Genomic DNA, 17,374 nt, shown 5'->3' with positions numbered 1-17,374 from the left:
CTTTAACGACAAACAGGGAATTACCAGTGAACTGGTACTCAATTAGCCGACCTCGGAAGGATGACAGGCTGAGTCAACCCCCCTGGCGTTAATTCAGCGATCGAACGGGATTCGAACCCAGGATCCATAGGATCCTAAGCTGGCACCCTAGCCGCTAACCCAACACCAACACGATAAAGGGAATAGTGGAACGAAACCAAGTAACAATGTAAAAAGCTTTTTCAGAACTATTTGATGCACACAATTAAACCTATAGGATTTAATGAACATAATAATGCAATTTTGAGCATCAAGAAGTAAATAAACATTTATAGACCGAGACTTACAGTGTTGAAAGATGCTGCGAACTCCGAAACACCAGGTACTGCAAAGAGGAGAGGAAATGTCGAAAGTGATATTGGCACAGCACAAATACCTTTCACAAATGGTCAATCCATGGCTCCAGACACACTTTGCTTTTCCATTATACTCAGACAGTAATTTAGAGAAAGACACACATACTCAGACAGTAATTTAGAGCGTTTTGCAAACCCTCTTTATTCCCTTCCTTCCCACCAACCTACCCTGCCAACCAAGTAACAGTAATATCCCCCCAACCCTTCTGCTAAAACAGACATTGATACAGTTTTTTCAGAGAGAAAGAGAGAAGTAGAGGAAAAGAGTGAGAGAGGAGGAGAGGGAGGGAGGGAGAGAAAGAGAAAGAGGGAGAGAGAGGGACAGGGAGAGATAGAGAGGGAGAGAGAGAGAAAGAGAGGGAGAGAGAGAGAGAGAGAAAGAGAGAGAGAGAGAAAGAGAGCGAGAGCGAGAAAAAAGACAGCGAGAGAGACTGACTTTTGAAGACCTTTTACTCCAAAGGTAAAAAAACAAGTAAATTAGTATACGAAGACATATTGAAAATAAATGCCTCCTATTCTGAAGATTGATACATTATACTCAGATACATGCTTTATCTTTTGAAAAGCTTTATCTTTATCTTTATCATGCTTTATCTTTATCTTTATCATTGATACATGCTTTATCTTTTGGAATTCATGCCAAAAGATAAAGCAGCGTGCAGTTATTGAATTGAGAAACGTGAAGATCAACGTGCAGACAAGTTCCTGCTCAATGTTGTGATTGGAGATGAAAGTTGGGTGCACCAATATGATCCCGAGAGCAAGAGCCGGTCAATGAAGTACCGCCACAAAGGATCACCAGCAATAAAAAATTCAATATGCAAACATCTGCCAGGAAAGTCATGCTCACAGCTTTGTGGGACGTGAAGGGGATAGTACATTTGGAATTCATGCCAAAAGGTACCACCATTAACTTTGAGCGCTACATTGAAACTCAATCTTGAAACTATAGGCCCGGATTTGGAGGATTCGTCCTGACATGCTGATGGTTCTCTTCCAGCATGACGATGCACGGCCTCACATGAGTGCACGAATGTCTGAAGTGATTTGTTGCCTCGGTATGACCACCTTCCAGCACCCGCCGTGGCTCAGTCAGATTTTCATCACTTCCCCAAACTCAAAGAACACCTTAGTGGAGAACATTATCCTTCCCATGATGATGTCAAGGCCACTGTAAAGTGCTGGTTAAGTCACTCAGTTCCATTGTGATGGCATCACAAAACGACTTGAACAGTCATAACTACTAAGTTTGGTGAATTTCTGTTCGACTGTTTAGCTTTAGGACGAGATAGTGAGACAAACAGACAGCAGATTTAAATATTCCTCCATTTTTTTTTCAAAAACATGATAAACATTAAAAACGTTAAAAATAAAAAAATTCAAAACTTTAGGGAGGTCCAAAAAAAACTAAGGAACAAATTTCCTTTTCCACAAGGTTATTTTTATTCCTTTATACATAAACGTATAACATTTTTACTATGCTCTTGAAAACTATCGCGAATGTCGGGGCAATGTTTCAATGGGAAAAAGGGGGATAGGTTCACGGAGGTTCGTGATTTATCAGGGAAATTTTTAAAAGTTTCATTACACGAATGCACTTGATTCGTTTCCTTTAAAATGCTTACAAATAAAAACGAGGACACTCGGTAGAGTGCATACCTCCACCAAGCTGATTAGTTTTCATTTTCTATCCCACTTGATACGCCGGATCTGGATTCGGACCTGAACCAAAATTTAACAAGAATGAGTAATCAGAGATTGCAGACCCTTGCCAGGATGTTTTTAGTAGCTTTTAAGGCTTTTGTGTTTAAACAAATAAGGCGGCCGAACCACGTGACTGATGACGTCATTTTTTTCCCCTCCACAAATTTATCCATAGATGACGTTCAAGAAATTTCATCTTGATCGGATGAAGGTTTGTAATGAAGTTTTTTCAAAATGGATGGACCTATGACATCATTATTAACATATGTTATTCCCCATGGAGAGTTCTTTCCAATGTGCCATGTTTCAATTTTTTTATGCAGCGTTTTCGGAGATAGAGGTGCAAATTGTTTGGTTTTTCCATGATGGCGCCCATGTCACGTGACCTATGATGTCACACTTGATAAAAAAAATTTACAGGAGGAGGTGCACCTATGGTGAAAATTTCCTGTCAATCGGACCAATGGTTGAAGAGAAAATAATATTTATTCTGTGCGGACAGACAGACAAACAAACATTCAAAAAAAGAAATATGTCGTGCATAGCACGATAGTTGCAAAATCCATAATATAGGTTGTTGGCCTATGATTACCTCAAAAATAATTGGTTGTTGAATTCAGTGACCTGGTGTGCAAATCCTCTTCAATTTCAAGTTAATTTCAAGTAATCAGATGAAAAGAGGATTTTAGAAATTTAGCCTATGTTGACCTTTTGGCTTATCTTGACCTTCTGGACAATGTTGACCTCAAAAATACTTGGTGGTTGAATTCAGCGTCCAAATATGCAAATCCTCTTGAAATATCAAGTCAATCGGATGAAAATTAGGGATTTTAGAAATTTTGGTGAAGTTTCGTGAAGATCGGTTGAAAATTGTGACCTGCAGGCAACCGACATACAGACAGACAGAATAACACACAAGACCAACCAATATAAATGTAATCGCAAGTAACAAATGGACTCGAATGCAATACCGTCTCCTCTGGCGAGGGTAATCAGCTTATTCTTGTCACCGACCAACTCATCCACCAAGTTGTCAAAGCTCGTCCACAACTTTTTGAGATATCATGCTGTATATTGCTTTTGGCTCCATCTCTCAATTGATGGTGAAGAATCACTTCAAATTTAAAAAATTCTCGTATCCAGATCTGGATTTTCACCAAAATCTAATGAGTTCATCCTTGTCACACATCCAACCTCTACACAAAATTTCACTTGAATCCATCCATCCATCCAAACCCTTTAGAACCCTCAAGAACCCTTTATAATTACAACAGTTAGAAAGGTTGTTCTTCTTCATTTTTGACGGACAGAAGGAAGGACATAGCCAAATATAAATATTGAAGCGGGTTCACCGCTTACAAATTCAGCACCACAATCGGAGAAAGGTGATACGAATGTGGCACATAGATCTACAGTCTGCAAAACTATCCATCATCTGTCTTAACCAAGACATCAAACCGACATTAGTCATTACCATGATCTAAGTGATTGAAAGCCGCAGACTGGGTACCGCTGCATCTTTCTGCCATTCCTTGAAAAGAAAGCAGAATGACTCGCTGCCCACAAGGCTTTTGTCCTTTTGTCTGTCGCTCAATGGAGTACGGCTCTCCATAATGTGCTGGCGCACCTGCATCACATCCGTCTCTCTTGGATTCTATACAATGTAAAGCTCTCAATGTTATCAGCATCTGTCGTGATGACGCCGAGCATGTGGCCTCTTACCCATGCGGCAAACAAGTTGGTGGCCTCTTACCCATGCGGCAAACAAGTTGGTGGCCTCTTAACCATGCGGCAAACAAGTTGGTGGCCTCTTTCCCATGCGGCAAACAAGTTGGTGGCCTCTTACCCATGCGGCAAACAAGTTGGTGGCCTCTTACCCATGCGGCAAACAAGTTGGTGGCCTCTTAAGCCATACGGCAAACAAGTTGGTGGCCTCTTAAGCCATACGGCAAACAAGTTGGTGGCCTCTTAAGCCATACGGCAAACAAGTTGGTGGCCTCTTAAGCCATACGGCAAACAAGTTGGTGGCCTCTTAAGCCATACGGCAAACAAGTTGGTGGCCTCTTACCCATACGGCAAACAAGTTGGTGGCCTCTTACCCATACGGCAAACAAGTTGGTGGCCTCTTACCCATACGGCAAACAAGTTGGTGGCCTCTTACCCATACGGCAAACAAGTTGGTGGCCTCTTACCCATACGGCAAACAAGTTGGTGGCCTCTTACCCATACGGCAAACAAGTTGGTGGCCTCTTACCCATACGGCAAACAAGTTGGTGGCCTCTTACCCATACGGCAAACAAGTTGGTGGCCTCTTACCCATACGGCAAACAAGTTGGTGGCCTCTTACCCATACGGCAAACAAGTTGGTGGCCTCTTACCCATACGGCAAACAAGTTGGTGGCCTCTTACCCATACGGCAAACAAGTTGGTGGCCTCTTACCCATACGGCAAACAAGTTGGGTGGCCTCTTACCCATACGGCAAACAAGTTGGTGGCCTCTTACCCATACGGCAAACAGGTTGGTGGCCTCTTACCCATACGGCCAACAATTTGGGTGGCCTCTTACCCATAGGGCAAACAAGTTGGTGGCCTCTTACCCATACGGCAAACAAGTGGGTGGCCTCTTACCCATTTGGCAAACAAGTGGGTGGCCTCTTACGCATTCGGCAAACAAGTTGGTGGCCTCTTACCCATTCGGCAAACAAGTGGGTGGCCTCTTACCCATACGGCCAACAATTTGGGTGGCCTCTTACCCATAGGGCAAACAAGTTGGTGGCCTCTTACCCATACGGCAAACAAGTGGGTGGCCTCTTACCCATTTGGCAAACAAGTGGGTGGCCTCTTACGCATTCGGCAAACAAGTTGGTGGCCTCTTACCCATTCGGCAAACAAGTGGGTGGCCTCTTACCCATACGGCCAACAATTTGGGTGGCCTCTTACCCATAGGGCAAACAAGTTGGTGGCCTCTTACCCATACGGCAAACAAGTGGGTGGCCTCTTACCCATACGGCCAACAATTTGGGTGGCCTCTTACCCATAGGGCAAACAAGTTGGTGGCCTCTTACCCATACGGCAAACAAGTGGGTGGCCTCTTACCCATTTGGCAAACAGGTGGGTGGCCTCTTATGCATTCGGCAAACAAGTTGGTGGCCTCTTACCCTTTCGGCAAACAAGTTGGTGGCCTCTTTCCCATACGGCAAACAAGTTGGTGGCCTCTTACCCATACGGCAAACAAGTTGGTGGCCTCTTACCCATGCGGCAAACAAGTTGGTGGCCTCTTACCCATGCGGCAAACAAGTTGGTGGCCTCTTACTCATGCGGCAAACAAGTTGGTGGCCTCATACCCATGCGGCAAACAAGTGGGTGGCCTCTTACCCATGCGGCAAACAAGTTGGTGGCCTCTTACCCATGCGGCAAACAAGTTGCTGGCCTCTTACCCATGCGGCAAACAAGTTGGTGGCCTCTTACCCATGCGGCAAACAAGTGGGTGGCCTCTTACCCATGCGGCAAACAAGTGGGTGGCCTCTTACCCAAGCGGCAAACAAGTTGGTGGCCTCTTACCCATGCGGCAAACAAGTTGGTGGCCTCTTACCCATGCGGCAAATAAGTTGGTGGCCTCTTACCCATACGGCAAATAAGTTGGTGGCCTCTTACCCATACGGCAAATAAGTTGGTGGCCTCTTACCCATGCGGCAAATAAGTTGGTGGCCTCTTACCCATACGGCAAATAAGTTGGTGGCCTCTTACCCATACGGCAAATAAGTTGGTGGCCTCTTACCCATACGGCAAATAAGTTGGTGGCCTCTTACCCATACGGCAAATAAGTTGGTGGCCTCTTACCCATATGGCAAATAAGTTGGTGGCCTCTGTATTTTACTGCCTCTATTTTTGTTGAGGACGCTATGCTCTCTCAGCCCTCCTCTGCTCGTCGAGGACGCACATGTTCTCCCAGCAACCGACTTATGGTTAAACTCCCGCAATGCAGACTTGCTGCACACTTCCAATTCTGTAGCTCCTCTTTTCTCTTGTTTATGGAACTGACTGTTCAATCCTATTCTTCACATCCAGGGCTTCAAGGAAGTGGTGCACTGCCACATCGTGTCATCCATCCTCCCTACAGGCTATCTTTTCACCCGAAAAGCCCTACCTACCAAACTAGGCCCTCTTACTTGCAGTTTCTAGTTTCCTCCCCCCTCTTTTATTTGCCAATTCGTTCAATACCTTGCATTTTCTCCAACTGTGGCCACCCTGCTCCACTACTCGTGCATTGCCCTTTAAATTTACCCTCTGCCACCCTGCTCTTCCACGAGCTGCAACTTGCATTTAAAATATAAAATAAAAATACGGAACCTTGACACAACCAAGCCAGTTGACAATGAAAGACTGAAATGGCCACAGGAAGAGTCTGATCTCAACCTGTGGAAAGGTGGCCATTTTGTTCTAGTGGCAAGGTAGCTTTGAATGGCGAGAGAGGGAGATAATGAAAGAGCGAAGAGTTTGGCATGGGACAGAAGAATCCTTCCTCGTGCTTACAGTCTTACTCCCTGCTCCTGCAGAAAAGCAGGATGGGATACCATTCAGGGATATGTTTGAGATTTTTCAAAGTAAACATTGCGTGTGATTGAATGTTACCTCAACCTGTGGAACCGTGCAGGTGGAGGATTATGATTTGAGCTGTTTTGGTTCTTGTTCTCTATAGAATGTATACCAATGCAGTCCTTTTTCCCCACCAATTCAAGCGACCATTCCCTTTTGCAGAGTATCCTCTGTGGATATTTTCTTTTCTTTTATAATCAACCACAGGTTCGATGTTTCAAAAGTAAAAGGCACAACGTTTTAATTCACAATCGGAAGGATACACGCATTTGAAAATTCAACATGCTCCGTTAATATCAAAAGCGATTTTTACAATTACGACTTACTCTGTTCAGGCCACAGGTCTGGAGATGCACGGTCCAATTTTTCAAAGCTGATTAGTGACGGCTCCAAATCTGCAACCATAATACAATGAGTAAATGCAGCAAACAATCTTTACAAAATACATTGATCAACTCATTTGTGTACAGTCTCTGCCTGCTGGTTGTATCATTTCTGGGAGCACAGCTGTACCACTGATGCAGTTCCTCCTGCAAGTTATGGCAGGAATTTGAAACTTGGTCATGATGCTGGTGGCAATTGTTCTTTGCAAAAGACAACGTGTGATCTTTAACATCCAACTGCTACCAATACTGGCAGACAGTTCTCCACAACATTCCATCTGACAGGACGGCATACTCCATGATACAGCACCATGCCTGCAAAGCACCAGGTACAGTCAGGACAGGAATCAAACCCAAACTGAACAACTAAAAGGCAAGTGCACTACCTCTGTCTGAACTATTCTGCCATAGCAACTGAACCCATTCCTCAACTAAAACGGCAGTCGATAGAGCACATACCTCCTCCAGACAGTTTACGTTTTGTATCCCACAGATAGGCCGGATCTTGAACTGCAGGGCACATGCAGGTGAAACTCATAAAATCCTGAATCACTGCTCACCTCCACTCATTCGTCCCTCTGTTTTTCTCACCTGTGGAACCAACTTCCACATTCTCTTCAATATCATCCTTCCCTTCAAATCTTCAAGATAACTGTTCAACACCATCTCAGATTTGGCCTCTTACCAAATAGTCCCCCATCCAAATAGTCCAGGAGCCAGAATCTGCTCAAAATGGTTTCGTGCAACACCCACTACACAGTTGGTTTGTCACTTCCAGGTGATTGTGGAACATCTATAGAACAAATCCAGCCCTGATGTACAGTTGAATTGTGGCAGCAACAATAAATGGCAGCCACTTTTCTATGAGGGGGGTGGTGTCCGAGGCATAAATCTGAGATTTTGACTGATTTCATTTATTTATTTTTTCTCTTAGCCCCTACAGGCTACAGGGAGATATTATCCCACCGACAGAGGATACTGTCCGTGCTTGTGAACGGTTCATATGCTCCCTGTACACAACAGCTCAGGCAGCAGGTGACACGGCGGACGAAATCAGATATTGGATGTTCTGCCAGAAAAGGCAGAAGAGTGAATGCCTACCACCAACATCTGACAGTATTAGACAACACATTTATCGAGCTAACTATCAGTCATTCATCTGGAAGAAGTCATTGCTCCCCAACCAAGCACTACCAAAGCCAGATGGTAATGGATGGAACATCGAAGACGGAACTCTCCAGCCCACCCTCATGACCAAAGACCCTGCTCCAGTTGGACTAGTTGAGCTGTCCGCGTGCAAGTGTAAAGTGTCTGCATGTCAACGCAGCCACGTATGTGCCTGCAAGAACGATAACATGCCATGCACAGAAGCCTGCACTTGCATGGGAGGTGAACAATGCAAAAGCCCAAACAAAGAACCTACCACAAGCGACTCAGAAGATGATGATGAGGAAGATTAATGATGACATTTTGGTGATTTTATACCACTTAAGAGGATGATTCAGTAGCAAAATATGTGTTTATTTTAAGAATACAACAAATAACAGTTATATGTTAACATTGTAATGTTCAGTGAATGACTATGGTTATGATACGCAGCCAAATTTGACCTGGTGAGATATTTTTGCTGAGATTACTTGTGGACTTTTGGTCATAACAGGAGTGGGGTTGATGATTTAAGGGGAAATGAAATCTATATTTTTCTGACTTTACTTAGGATTGTCCAATTTTGTTTCTTGAAAAGATCATAAAGATATATCATATTACAACCATAACCGCATTTGAACAACATAAAGATGATATTGCATAATTACAGTCGAAAAGCAAAAACTACATATTTCAGCGATTTTGTGTGTTTTGGGCAGAATACAAGGTATAATAATAAAAAAAAATTTAAATCATACTTGAACAGCACAACGAAAATCCCCTCATACTTCCCACTATCCTTTTACTTACGAGCCGCAACCCGTGGAACATCCACGGAAGGGAGGATGTGGTGTATGGATAGAGTGTACCATTATGGATGGCATAGGGGATTTGCTTGTCCGAGTAAGAGTCAGGAAGAAAGATGAGAATGAAGAGTGCGTATATTAACAACGATCGCCGACACCGGCACAAATGCATGCTCTGGATTGTCCACTCAGCGGACGGCTTGCTTCGCCTTCGCCCAGCAGACGCCAATACGATGGCGTCGTAAGATGGCGTCGTATCGGCAGTTAATCGGATGCTTTTGGGCCCCAACGTCGGCTAATTCAGATTTTTCGAGTATGGCTGTACGTGATAAACAAAGAGCGCGGTTCGTAGATCGTAAATCCATTAGTGCCGTGGGCATCGGGTCACTGGGTGCGGCGTAAAAGGGATAACAAAGTCGAGTCCTTACGCTATTATTATATAGATAATGTTGAAGAATCCCTATTGGAAGAGCTGAAAAAACAAAAATACAAAAAAAATCGTTAATTTTGAGCTTTACGCTACCCCTTTAATAGAAAAGTGGCTGCCATTTATTGTTGCTGCCACAATTTAACTGTACATCAGGGCTGGATTTGTTCTACAGATGTATCCCAAGCACCCTGAAATGACAAACCAACTGTGTAGTGGGTGTTGCACAAAACTCATTTTCTAGGCCTCTCTTGAAAACTGGATCCTGGACTAAAAACATCTTTCCAGATTTCCATTTTTTCCTTCCTGAGAGTTTGCATCTGTATCAATCTTGTCCACCCCATGCACCTTCCCCTACCCTCATTCCTCCCCACACCCATTATTTTTTTCCAAGTCTCACTCTATTTTGTCCCTCAACCCCAACGTTAGTGGTCCTTTTGTTCTGTTACGCCCTGAGCCATTCTTATTCGATGTTCTAGCTCTTCCACGAGATTTGACTTTGCATACAATTTTTTAAGCAATACTAGTAGGGAGATGAAGGAAGTCAAGTGGAACATAGATTTCTCAGGTAACTTCAGAACAAGCAGTTTCATATTGGAGAGAAAACGCTTGGATTAAATATATAATTCAATTGTCAGGAAGAGGGGAAAAGATGTGGGGGAGGGAGGGGTGGGGGGGTGAGGAGGGGATGGGGGTAACAGGGGAAAAGGGAGAGACAGCAGTGTAAGAGAGGAAAAGGGAGGGATGAAGGACATTAGAGGGGGGCAGCGAGAATGGAAAAGCGATGGATATATGGGTGCAGCGATAGAGGGGAAAGGGAGGGACAGGAAGGGGAAAGCAAGGAATAGCGAGGAACAGCAGGGTAAGAGAGGGAAGGGGAGGGATGTTAGGGGGGTGAGAAGTGAAAAGTGATGGATGGGTGGAACGATAGGGGGAAATGGAGGATCAGGAGGGGGAAAGAGGGAAACAAGGAGGAACAGCAGGGTAAGAGAGGGAAGGGGAAGAATGAGGGACGTTAGAGGAGGCAGTGGGAAGGGTAAAACGATGGACAGAGGCACAGCGATAAGGGGAGGAAGGAGGGGAGGAAGGAGGGGCAGAAGGGGGTAAGATGGGAAAAGGGAGGAATGGTGGGCCGGAGGGGGTGTGAAGAGAGGAAAGGGAAGGAATTGCAAGGAGGGGGAGAAAAAGTAAAAGTAATATATATATATATATCCTCCCATATTTGCCTACGTAATAAATGTATAGCTCAATGCACTTTTATCAAGGTTCCAGAATTGCTGCTCATGCGGTGGAGGGATTTCACAGCTATCCCATAATGCCGTGCGCGCCGCGATGTTGGTTGTATTCACTTCCTTGGCAACGATAGCATCTGTACCTCCATCTCGTTATTCGAACTTACGGAAATGGAAGGTTACGCTACTTATTTGGCCTCATTTACCTTTTAGTTTTATCGCTTGTTTAGCTTGCCAACCAATATGGCGCCCGCGCACAGCACCATGAATACTGAAACCCCTCTATTGCATGCAAAAAAAAAGCAAAACAAGGGTTAGTAAGTTTTCTATAAAATATACATAACGCAAAGCCAAGATGAAGATCAGATCAGACGACAACGACGGAAAAACAAAACTGAGACAAAAAGAAATCTCCACAGATAAGTGCGGGTTGCCATTTCACCAGAGCAGTAACCTACTTGTTAAAGTAAATAATTACGTATTACAGCATAAGCCGAAGCAACGAAATTATGTAATGATGACGTCATGTAAATGAGTAGATTTCTCAGGAACGTCAATGCGCTTTATTATAGGGATGAAGCTCACCTTTCTCAGAATTCACATCCTGAGCAGCCATCTTTACTCTTCTTCGTATTTACTTGAAATTTAATTGCTTTTCCCCATCTAAAAGTATTTGTACACAATTAACTAAGTACAGAAACTAAATAAATGCCTGCTACGCTGAGGACAGAAGAAAAACAAAGTAAAGGGGATTGACAAATCGCTGGAGGCACTGCCGCTAACTACACTGACATGATGCCTATAATATGTACCAGAGATATGACGGAGCCACGTCCCTTCGTCGGATTGTCTGACGTCACATATAGGTGTGACACGAAACGAAAGGGAAGATAGTCAATCTGAATAAAAGGCAATGGGCCGAATTTACTAAAGGGGTTTAAGAGTTAGACGTGTGTAGAATCGCTAAAGGTGCGATAATCACCCAGTGAAAGTTAATCACCTATAGCCGAAGAGTGTTGATCTAAGGCGCGATCAAAACCACGTTCACAAGCGGTTAAATAACAACGATACTTTTACACGTCGGCGAGGACATGTTTAAGAGTGCGTTTAAGGCCTTGAAGCAAGCATTAGCAAAAAAATGGTATTGTTAGAACTGCATTTCTACTCATATACCGGGACTTCCTGGCAGTTTAAGTTAACTTTAGAATAAACTACGTATGGAAGGAGTGGCAAAACGTCACCATATCTGCATACATAATAAATAGATAGCAAACAGTTGGGCTCGAACCTTTGTCTGGCTTATAACATGGTGGCGGTAGTGAACAGTTTACGTTTTGTATCCCACTGATAGGCCGGATCTGGATTCGGACCTGAACCAAAATCGAATCGGCTTGTTCTTGTCACTGAACCAACTCATCCACCAAGTTTAGTCATAAATCATCCATAACTTTTTTTAATATTGTGGCGGACACGAAAGCCCACTGGCGTGGTGACATCATTCCGCGCACCAAGTGGGCGGCGGCCACGCCCGAGGGGTAGGCGTGGCCTCAGGATATACAGCGGGCGCGCAGCCCGGAGCGCGCCAGTGCTACAGTGACCTCTTTGGAATAAAGAACTATAAACTCACCGCGTTGTCCGCTTCCTCCTTGGTAGCAAGTCACGCGCGTAGTACCGCGTGCTTCATTGGTGACCTCCGACATTCGAGTCAGCCGTCGCTGACTCCCCGAAACCGCCGCAACAATGGCTACCAACGCGGTCTCCATCAAGCTCCCCGAATTCTGGGAATCACAACCCGAAGTTTGGTTCCTGCAGGCGGAAGCCCAGTTCCGACTTCGAGGCATCACGGTGGACGAGACCATGTACTGCCACGTGGTCTCTGCCCTCGGGCCCGGCACGGCCACCCGCGTCGTATCGGTCCTAAGGAATCCACCTGCCGATGGCAAGTACGAGGCGGTCAAGCGTCTCCTCCTCGCCACGTTCGGCCATACGGTGGACGCATGGGCCTATCGCCTCTTGGACCTCCCCGAGATCGGGGACACGCGACCGTCGGTCAGTATGGACCATATGCTAGCGCTCATGGGCGACGAAACCCCGAACGCTCGATTCCGGGCATTGTTTCGATGCCAGCTGCCAGCACAAGTCCGCCTCGCTTTGGCTGGTTCCGCGTTAACGGAACCCCGTGCGCTCGCTGCCGAGGCCGACAAATACTACGCGGTTTTGGACACGCAGGCGAGACTTGACGCGGTTGCCGCTCCCGAGGCTCCCGAAGCTTTCCCCGATGCACCGCACCTCGTGTCCGCCGTCACGCCCCGCCCACCACCACCACCACCGCCGCCGCCACGAAAAAAACCACGGCCTCCGACGCCGCAGCTGCCCGCCTGGTGTTCCTTCCACACCAAGTTCGGCCACGAGGCTCGGCAGTGTCGCCCGCCGTGCTCATTCGGCAGGTCGGGAAACGGGCGAGCCAGCGCTCAGTGGCAACGGTGAGCGTCGGCAATTCCAACAGCCTGCTGTACATAACGGACACCTTGTCCGGGCGCCGTTACCTGTGCGATACGGGAGCGCAGGTGAGTGTCGTTCCTGCCGGTACGTCCTACAAGCACACCACGGGCCGGGGCCCCGCGCTGCTTGCGGCCAATGGTACGTCTATACGCACGTATGGAAAACGCTGTCTCTCCCTGCGGTTCGGAGGTCAGGTTTTCCGTTGGTCGTTCGTTTTGGCCGACGTGCCCATGGCACTGCTCGGCGCGGACTTCTTATGTGCTAATGGATTACTGGTCGATGTAAAGCGCAGAAGGCTTGTCCAGGCTGAGACGTTCAGCTCGCTCGCGTGTGTGCTGCCCGGCTCGTTGAGCAGCTCACAGAGCGGCTCATCGAGCGGCTTGCTGAGCGGTTCCGTTCCGGCCAGGTTCATCTGTACGCTTCCGGCAGCGGACGAATTCGCCCGCCTCCTCGCGGGTTTCCCGGCCCTCACGCGGCCGACCTTCTCGGCGGGGACCGTCAAGCACGGGGTGGAACACCACATCCCCACCGCCGGGCCACCGGTCTACGCCCGGGCACGGCGCCTCGAGCCGACGAAGCTCGCGGTAGCGAAAGCGGCTTTCGCCACGCTGGAGCGGCTCGGCATCGTGCGGCACTCCGAGAGCGCATGGGCGTCGCCGCTCCACATCGTGCCCAAGCCCGGCGGGCGAACGTGCGGGGACTACCGGCGCCTAAACGACGCCACCACCCCTGACCGCTACCCCGTCCCCCACATTCAGGACTTTTCCGCCCGCTTGGCGAATATGTCCTTCTTTTCAAAGGTGGACCTCGTGCGCGGCTACCATCAGGTCCCTGTCAGGCCGGAGGACATCCCGAAGACGGCTGTCATCACGCCATTCGGGCTTTTCGAATTTCTTCGGATGCCCTGCGGTTTGAAAAATGCGGCTCAGGCGTTCCAGCGCCTCATGGACAGCATCTTGCGCGGCTTGGATTTTTTGTACGTCTACCTGGACGACATCCTCGTCACCAGCGCGTCCCGCGAAGAGCACCTTCGTCACCTCCGCACGCTCTTCAAACGTCTAGGCCAGCACGGCCTGATCGTGAACCCCGCCAAGTGCCGGTTCGGTATTGCTGTAATCGACTTTTTGGGGCACTGCGTCACCAGGCACGGGGCCGTCCCCCTACCGGCCAAGGTGGAGGCGGTGAAGGGGTTTCCGCTCTCCCGCACGATCAAGGGGCTCCAGGAGTTCCTGGTCATGGTAAACTTTTACCATCGGTTCCTGCCCCGCATCGCCCAGCTCCTGCGCCCCTTACACGAGGCCCTTCGAGGGAAGCCGGGCAAAGGTGATGTTACCTGGACCGAGCAGATGGACACGGCATTCTCGGGCACGAAGCTCGCCTTGGCCAACGCCACCATGCTCGCGCACCCGGCGCTCGATGCACCGATCGCCCTCACCTCCGACGCCTCGGACTTCGCAGTGGGCGCGGTGTACGAGCAATGGGTGCATGGAGCTTGGCAACCGCTGGCGTTCTTCAGCCGGCAGCTTCGCCCGCCCGAACGCCGTTACAGCACCTTCGACCGCGAGTTGCTTGGGCTTCACCTGGCGGTCAGGCACTTCCGCCATCTGCTCGAGGGCCGTGCGTTCACGGCCTTCGTCGACCACAAGCCGCTGGTTTTCGCGATGGGCAAGGTCACCGAGCCGTGGTCGGCCCGGCAACAGCGTCACCTTGCGGCCGTGTCCGAGTACACGACGGACATCCGGCACGTCGCGGGAAAGGACAACCCGGTGGCCGATTGCCTTTCCCAGGCCATCGCCCACGCAGTCCACCTTGGCATCGACTATGCCCGGATGGCAACGGACCAGGCCGCCGACCCCGGGGTCCAGGCCCTGCGGACCGCCGTCACGGGCCTCCGCGTCACCGAGGTGCCCTTCGACGGCGCGGGCACGGCCCTCGTTTGCGACGTCTCCCTCGGGCGGCCTCGCCCCATCGTGCCCGCAGGCTGGCAGCGCCAGGTTTTTGACGCCATCCACGGCCTGTCCCACCCGGGCACGAGGGCCTCCCAGCGGTTGGTCGCCGACAAGTTTGTCTGGCATGGCCTCCGGAAGGCCGTCCGCGGCTGGGCCAGGACGTGCCTCGCGTGCCAGCGCGCAAAGGTGCACCGACACACCCAGGCCCCCTTGGCCCCGTTTACGGTGCCGGAACGTCAGTTCGACCATGTTCACGTGGACCTGGTGGGACCTCTGCCCCCCTCACAGGGTTTCAGCCATGTCCTCACCATGGTGGACCGCACCACCCGGTGGCCGGAGGCCGTGCCTTTGGCGGCGATGACGGCGGCAGACGTCGCGCAGGCGTTCATCGCCACCTGGGTCGCCCGGTTCGGCGCCCCCTCGGACATCTCGTCCGACCGCGGCCCCCAGTTCACCTCGGAGCTCTGGGCCGCGGTCGCGCGGGGGCTCGGGGTCCAGCTGCACCGAACCACGGCCTACCACCCCCAGGCCAACGGCCTGTGCGAGCGATTCCACCGCTCGTTGAAGGCCGCGCCCCGGGCCACCCTCCGCGACGGCGGCTGGGTCGACAGGCTCCCCTGGGTCCTGCTGGGCCTCCGGATGGCGCCCAAGGAGGACCTGCGCGCATCCGCGGCGGAGTTGGTCTTTGGACAACCGCTGTGGGTGCCGGGCGAGTTCCTCCCCGACCCCACGGCACCTTGGTCCGCGGCGCAGGAGCGTTCTGCGCTGCAGGAGACCACCCGGAGGTTTGCCCCGGTGCCGACGGCGCACCACGGGCACCCTCCTACACACGTTGCCCCGGAGCTTCGCACCGCGGAGTACGTCTTCGTCCGGCACGACGCCCACCGGACACCACTGCGGCCCCCGTACGACGGGCCTTTCCGCGTGCTGGAGACCGGGGTGAAACATTTCACCCTGGACATCGGCGGCACTCTTGACCGGGTCTCCATCGACCGCCTCAAGCCGGCCCACCTCGACGTGGACCACCCACCGCTGGTGGCTCGGCCCCCGCGTCGGGGCCGCCCCCCTGCGGGCGGACCCCCGGCACCGCCCAGCCCCGCAGGCACGCCGCCCCCCGGCCCGGCACCCATCCCAGGTACAGCCGGGGGCATCCCACCTGGCATCCCTGCACCCCGGACGCCGCCGGTCGCCAGAGGGCGCTTCGGCCGGGTCATCCGTTTGCCCCGAAAACTGGCCCTCCAGGTGCGCGGGAATTCTGGGGGGGCGCGTGTGGCGGACACGAAAGCCCACTGGCGTGGTGACATCATTCCGCGCACCAAGTGGGCGGCGGCCACGCCCGAGGGGTAGGCGTGGCCTCAGGATATACACCGGGCACGCAGCCCGGAGCGCGCCAGTGCTACATTGACCTCTTTGGAATAAAGAACTATAAACTCACCACGTTGTCCGCTTCCTCCTTGGTAGCAAGTCACACGCGTAGTACCGCGTGCTTCAATATCATGTTATATGTATATCGGTTTTCACCCGATCTCTCAATGGTGAAGAATCACTTAAAAATTAAATAATTATTGCAGCCGAATCCATATTCAGATCTTCACCAAAGTCAAATCGATTAGTCCTTGTCAGACACCCAATATATTCACCAAGTTTCATCCAAATCCGTCCATATTTTTAGCCGCGTCGCAGACGCTGCTCATATAGTGCACTCTGCTGTTGTTGTTGTTACCACCTCTTCTTCTTCTTCTTCTTCTTACTGTTGTTGTTCTTGCAGAGAAGACAAAACCTCAAAGCTCCACCCATTCTGGGAACCATAGCTCCACCCATTCTGGCAGAGCCTTCATATAAACAAATATCCACCATTTTATTAACTCGCATAGCTTTGAGGCCTGTTTTGTAGGCCCGTGGTGTCTTCCTCTCACACAGTTTTCTTTCAAATCAAATTCGATATATCATTTCATTTTTCACAGTCGCCAACATAGTTTTAGACTCGGTTGAAAAAAAACGGGAAGAAAATCCGATGAAAGTTGCCCTTTATAGAACGAAATGAATTCTCAAAGGCCTGTAACTTCAAGTCCATTGACATTTTTTTTTTTTTATCGCGGCATGGTCAGTCATACACCGCCCGAAATAAGAGACGGGAAAATGCCGAGATATATATATTTTGTTTAAATCGCGGCATGCTCAGTCATACACCGCCCGAAATAACAGACGGGAAAATGCCGAGATATATTAAAAAT

General features: G+C 49.5%; 1 protein-coding gene across 1 annotated transcript in view; it reads right to left on the bottom strand.

Moving 5' to 3' along the window:
- The window catches only part of LIN52 (lin-52 DREAM MuvB core complex component), a gene marked incomplete at its 3' end in the record, with an annotated part of 30,309 nt that extends 18,883 nt beyond the window's left edge, over nucleotides 1-11,426 (bottom strand). The window contains 3 exon segments of the mRNA XM_068100113.1: nucleotides 327-364; nucleotides 7,022-7,090; nucleotides 11,275-11,426. Of these exon segments, the coding sequence (XP_067956214.1) occupies nucleotides 327-364; nucleotides 7,022-7,090; nucleotides 11,275-11,305 (138 nt within the window).
- Between the last annotated feature and the right edge of the window lie 5,948 nt (nucleotides 11,427-17,374).

This window comes from Myxine glutinosa, unplaced genomic scaffold (genome assembly GCF_964187855.1).
Source record: "Myxine glutinosa unplaced genomic scaffold, kmMyxGlut1.1 SCAFFOLD_1846, whole genome shotgun sequence".
NCBI lineage: Eukaryota > Metazoa > Chordata > Myxini > Myxiniformes > Myxinidae > Myxine > Myxine glutinosa.
The sequence above is the reverse complement of the archived record's forward strand: the minus strand, read 5'-3'. Positions and strand labels throughout refer to the sequence as shown.